General features: G+C 36.8%; 1 protein-coding gene across 1 annotated transcript; it reads left to right on the forward strand.

The window, feature by feature from the left end:
* The first annotated feature begins 1,933 nt into the window (after nucleotides 1-1,933).
* Mur29B (Mucin related 29B) lies at nucleotides 1,934-5,102 on the forward strand. Its single transcript, XM_089464231.1, has 4 exons — nucleotides 1,934-1,952; nucleotides 2,018-2,199; nucleotides 3,190-4,179; nucleotides 4,749-5,102. Exons 2-4 carry the CDS (start codon nucleotides 2,142-2,144, stop codon nucleotides 4,949-4,951), a joined length of 1,251 nt encoding a protein of 416 aa, XP_089320357.1. The 5' UTR covers nucleotides 1,934-1,952; nucleotides 2,018-2,141; the 3' UTR covers nucleotides 4,952-5,102.
* Nucleotides 5,103-5,795: the final 693 nt, after the last annotated feature.

Here is a 5,795-nt window from a genome sequence, read left to right on the forward strand (position 1 = left end):
GGCCCAAATTTGAAGAGTATGCAGCAACAACTGCAAACCTATTACAAGAGATGTATCCGCAAAAGAAACTTACTCCCACAGTTCATAAAATTCTTGTCCATGGCCGAAATCTAATAGAGTATCAGTGTTTACCTATAGGAGAGCTATCAGAAGAAGCCCAGGAATGTAAGAACAAAGATTACAAAAAGTTTCGCTACTCCAATACTTGCAAGATTTCACGCATTAGACAAAACGAGGATCTTTTTAATATGTTGGCAGCATCTTCGGACCCATTTATCTCTTCACTGAGACATGTAAGAACATATAAAAATTTAGAAAATATTTATTGCCCCGAAACTTTAAGCTTATTAGACATTGCCCCCCCTTCAACAGATGACTACTTTACAGAAAATTAAAAAAAAATTTTTTTTTTTTTTTAATTTTTTTTTGTTTATTTTTTTATTTGTTTTGTTATATTTAGTGCATATAATTTAAATAAAATCAATTTCAACAAAAAAATTTGTAGTTTTTCATACAAAAACATACATTATAGAACAAAAATCACATTTTTCAGGTTTGAGGTAAAACTGTGAAGCACCCTGTTAACGCATCACCCTGTATTTTGGCCTATTTATAGCTTGAAGAATTCTCTGTCGAATGCTTTTTAAATTTTTGAAATATCTTGCTTGGTTCAAAAGTTATGATTTTTGCAACGCAAAATGAGCAAAGGCCCCACTGTGCGTCGTTAGGTACTACTATATCCAAATACATATACACTTACATACATATGTATATGTACGGAGAGACAAATATTCAAAATTATCTTTGATTATTTTTTATCAATTTTTCTTTGGGCTAAAACCATACAAACATTCAGAAACTTTTATCAGTTTTCATAACTTTTGGCTTAGAAGCTTTGCCAATCGAAAAAAAAAAATATAATAATAATAATAATAAAAACAAATAAATAAATAAATTTTTGACTTGCCATTGCACGAGTCTAGTTCGTTGTAGACCCATTGTGAAAGGTATTGCAAGCCCTTAAGACTCCAGCTCATCCACATAAAGTCCATTGGCCTAGAATATTTGTCGACCGGAATGCGCATTTCGAGTGGTCAATAGGAAACCAGCGTTTATGGCTCCTGCTTATCGCAGTCCACTTCTATGGCAGGTGAGGTCTGGGGCAAATGGGCTATATCCTGAGGAAGTGCGCTGTAGATATTGGGTCGACAAAAAGGCAATATAAATATTTGCCCTGGAAATCGTAATATGCTAGTTATCAGCAGCAGCAGCAGCGGGGCGTATCATTCAATTATAGCCGATCTTATCGACTCATCGAAAAATATCTCTCAGCAACAAAAGAGCACAACAAAAAAAAAACAATAGTACAGTGAGCGTACGCTAGAGTGGACAGTTATACATCAAAATAAATATATTCATATCTCTCACAATTAATATATTTATTTTTAATTTTTAATTATCCCCCTTCCATTTTGTTTCATTCATTGCCTGCAAAGTTGTTTGATCTATATATAGCTCCTTTTCATATAAAATTTTTCAATTTTAGCGCCATTCATGAACTATAAATTCATTTCATACGTTCTAAGGTGCCGAATTTTAATATTCTCTGCTTGTGAAATTATATTCATTTCATTTAATTTCTTTTGGCTCCACACGTGAAGTTAAGACTGTACGAACTCCATCTATGAATTATTGCTCCTTTGCATATCTTGCGTGTCGAGAACTCTTAGAATTATCAGTGAATTAATTCAGATTACAGCCTTGTTCTTTTTTTTAGAGGTGATCCACTTCCGATCAGCCTGGAAATTAATGTAGTGAAACTCCAGCAAACTCTTAGCCATGGCAACCATCCGATTGTGGAGTGTTCACTGTAACCGCTTACTAACCAGCCAACGGGGCGCTCTTCAGTGTGGCCTTATCAGTGCCATTGGCCCGACCCGAGCAGCCAACCTGTGAGTATCTTGGCCGGTGCCAAGTGATAAAAAAAAGCCATGTTAACAATTTATTTAATTGGTAGTTTGCATTCGAGAGTCGAGCCGAGCTGTTGTCCATAAGCGAGAGCAACGCGAGTGTAGCCAAACGATCCTTGAGCCACATATCCTTTCAAAGTGAAAAAAAAAAAACACAAACTATAAATCGCAATGCGTTTCATTTATTTAATGCTGTTATCCTTGTGTGTGTGCGCTGCCGTTTGGCCAGGTGAGCAGCGCGTTTTAAAACGCGCGCAAAACGCGTCCAATTATTAAGATTTATGCAATCATCAATACTCGTTGACGAACAGTGAAAAGCATATTCAAAGAATATATAACAAAATTAAAATTTTTTAAATAATTGATATATTACTAAAGGGAAAGGAAGAGACACAAACAAAAAGAAACATGAAAGTTTCAATTTCAATCAATCACAAATGGAAATTAAAATTAAAAAAAAATAAAAAAAAATACAAAAAAAAAATACAAAAAAAAAAAAAAAAGCAAAATTCCAACATCGATCGATTTCATTTCTTTATTGTCCTAAGTATGATTTTGAGCGAACTACGCTAGTTGCGCACGGGGCACACACCTTATCAGCATGTTCCACCCAATTCAAAGAAGAAGACCAGGGCCATGCCCATTATTGTAATTAGTTCACATTTGATGTTACGCATGTCGCAAAAATGCCTTGGCACGCACATATTATTCTATGCGCACTTTGGAACCAGGACATCCGATCAAGCGCTATTCTCGACTCTACTAAGTTTAGAGCTTGTTTAATATTTATTACATCATGCACTGCAAGATTTGCAAGTATTTACAATGCTCACATACAGAAGAAAATTTTATATCCTCCAACTATATACATAGAAATTCTCCAGAATATTCTCTCCGATTGAACATATTTTCTAGATTATTTAGATAACTATATTTGTAAAACATTCCTTCCTTCCATTGAGCATCTAATTAGTGTATTTTTATTGGTATGAAAGTTGCCCTCACTTCAACCTATAACATATTTTTTCCAGTGAAGTTTTTTTCCTCTCAACCTCTTGGAACCTCTCAACCTCTTTTATAACGTTATCAGTGGCTTGCATTACATATGAGCACACACACCCATGCCATTTATCAATCAGGGTTATTTCTGACACAACTTTTATTTTATTTATATGAACAACTTTTTAATGTATTTTTTATTTTATTTTTATTTTTTTAGCTAATGCGCTAGAGTGTTACGAATGCGTTGGATCGGATTGTAATGATCTGAATGAGGATCAGCTAGTAAGCTGCGATTTAGATGATATTCCAGCATCGACAACAACTACGGAAGGCTCAACGTCAGAGTCATCGTCGAGCACAACGGAGTCGGAGACAAGTGACTCGACGACAACACCGTCCGGTACCACTGATCCCACCAGCGATGACACGACGGAAACCACTTTAGAAGCCACCGAGACCTCCACGCCAACTGCGGAAACAGGATCAACCACATCATCGGATACCAGTGAATCCACCGGAACCTCAGCAGCAGAGACAACGGAAGCCTCCTCAACTCCAGCTATAAGCACTGATTCTTCCACAACGCCCGACACATCAGAATCAACCGGATCCCCAGCATCCAGTTCTTCGGAACCAACTACAGTTGAAACCAGCGAAGCTTCCACAACGATCGACACATCAGAATCAACCGGATCCTCAGCATCGAGTTCATCGGAACCAGCTACAGTTGAAACCAGCGAAGCTTCCACAACGCCCGACACATCAGAATCTACGGGATCCTCAGCATCCAGTTCATCGGAACCAACTACAGTTGAAACCAGCGAAGCTTCCACAACGATCGACACATCAGAATCTACCGGATCCTCAGCATCCAGTTCATCGGAACCAACTACAGTTGAAACCAGCGAAGCTTCCACAACGATCGACACATCAGAATCTACCGGATCCTCAGCATCCAGTTCATCGGAGGCAGCTACGGATTCCTCAACAAGCCCTGAATCCACAACGATAAATGAAGAGTCCACAACGATTGCTCCAAATGGAAAGCAAGCAGCCTTTGCAGCCGGGGCTCGATCCGGCCGTGCGCGTCGCTCATTGGCGGCCCGGGCAGCCGATCAGCTGATTCGCAACTATCGGTCCCTTGAGCCATACGCAAGAGCCGTTGAATATCGTACGGCGGCCTGCTACAGCATCGAGAAAGATGGCGGTAAGTGGAGCCAAAGTTGTAGTAACTGCGAGCGGGGGTTAACGACTACCAAGTGCTCTATAGCTTGCGTACAGTTTTCTGCACTGACTGTAAAAGCTAAAGCAGTATTTACAAAACTGTAAGGTTTGGTGACTCTAAGACTAATCCAGCGACTTAAAACTGGGTGCCTTGGTAGATCTTAATAGGAATGTATTTTTAATTTATTTAATGCGCGACTCAACCTGTGAAGCCTTAGTAATGTCACTCAAACTGTAAGATTAAGTAATATTTGTGTATATTTTGTCTTTGAAAGAGTTTTTCTTTATTCTTGAATATCATTCAGGTGACTTCTAAAAACAATTTTAAAGATTTCTTTTTTTTTTAATTTATCTTAATTTTAGTACATACTTAGATAATCAAATGATCTGAGTTTCATATAGAAAAGTTATTTGAAATTTATAAATAATATGAAAGATATATGTGATGAGTGCAGAAACTCTAGACAGCTGAGCTAATGTACCCTTCTGATCACTTTCTAAACAAGGTATTCGATTTCCTTTCTAATCGAGTTTCTTTTCTCCTCTATTCAGTGCTTAATCGCGGCTGCGTTCGCATACCAGTTGGCCAGAGTGGCTGCCAAGCGGTGCGCGAGAAAGTTGGCTTGCCGGAGGACGCAGTGGGAGATCTGTGCGACGTGTGCCAGATGGATCGCTGCAATGGCAGTGGCAGTCTACGGATGTCCTTGGCAGCACTGCTGCTGCTTGTGGGCATTGGGCTGAAGAGCCTCTTCTAGGGCTTACGTTAATTTTATAATATACATATATATATGTATTGTATATCTATATTATATATAAATATGCTTATTTCCATTAAGTGATTTGTATTTATACTTCAAGATGAAATTATTAAACGGTATAATAAAACTCAAAAGATAATAAACCATATCAATAGAATTTTGATTTGAAAAAAATCATAGAAAATTATTTTTTTTTTTTATAATAGGTATAAAAATCGTTTCAGAAACTTTGTTCAGCTGACTGAATTGCTGATAACTTCAATTGCTTAGATAAACAAATCATCTATCAACCTCTATCGTTAGTTAATAATCCAATAAAAGCTAAGGAAATTATTGAAAGCAACCTGTAAAATGGTAAAAATCGAATTATTCCACTCGATTCTGGAATATGTTTATGAGGGGTAAAATTTCTATGTTGCCAATGGAAAAACTAATCTCAATAAAAGCTAAGGAAATTGAAAATAAAATTATTCCACTCGATTCTGGAATATGTTTATGAGGAGTAAAATTTCTATGTTGCCAATAGAAAAGCCAATCTTAACTAAAAACTCAATCTTTAAAGCGACTACAAAATAAGAAATTTATTCATTGGAAAACTTGGGTGAAATCATATGAAAAATTCGATTCACTTTTTGTAGGTGATTCTGAATCCTAATTTTTGTAAATATTTGAGAAAATCCCCAGACGATATTAGTTTTATCTTGAGTATTTATTAAGGATTCTACATCAAAAATCAAATATGGTCGACGTAGGAAAAAATCACAAGACTTTTAGTAAATAAATGAATATCAATATTTATGACCAGCATATAATGAGATCTCTTAGAAAGGTGCGTTTCCAG

This window comes from Drosophila arizonae, chromosome 3 (genome assembly GCF_054131065.1).
Source record: "Drosophila arizonae isolate 15081-1271.41 chromosome 3, UAZ_ARI_1.0, whole genome shotgun sequence".
NCBI classification, from domain to species: Eukaryota; Metazoa; Arthropoda; class Insecta; order Diptera; family Drosophilidae; genus Drosophila; species Drosophila arizonae.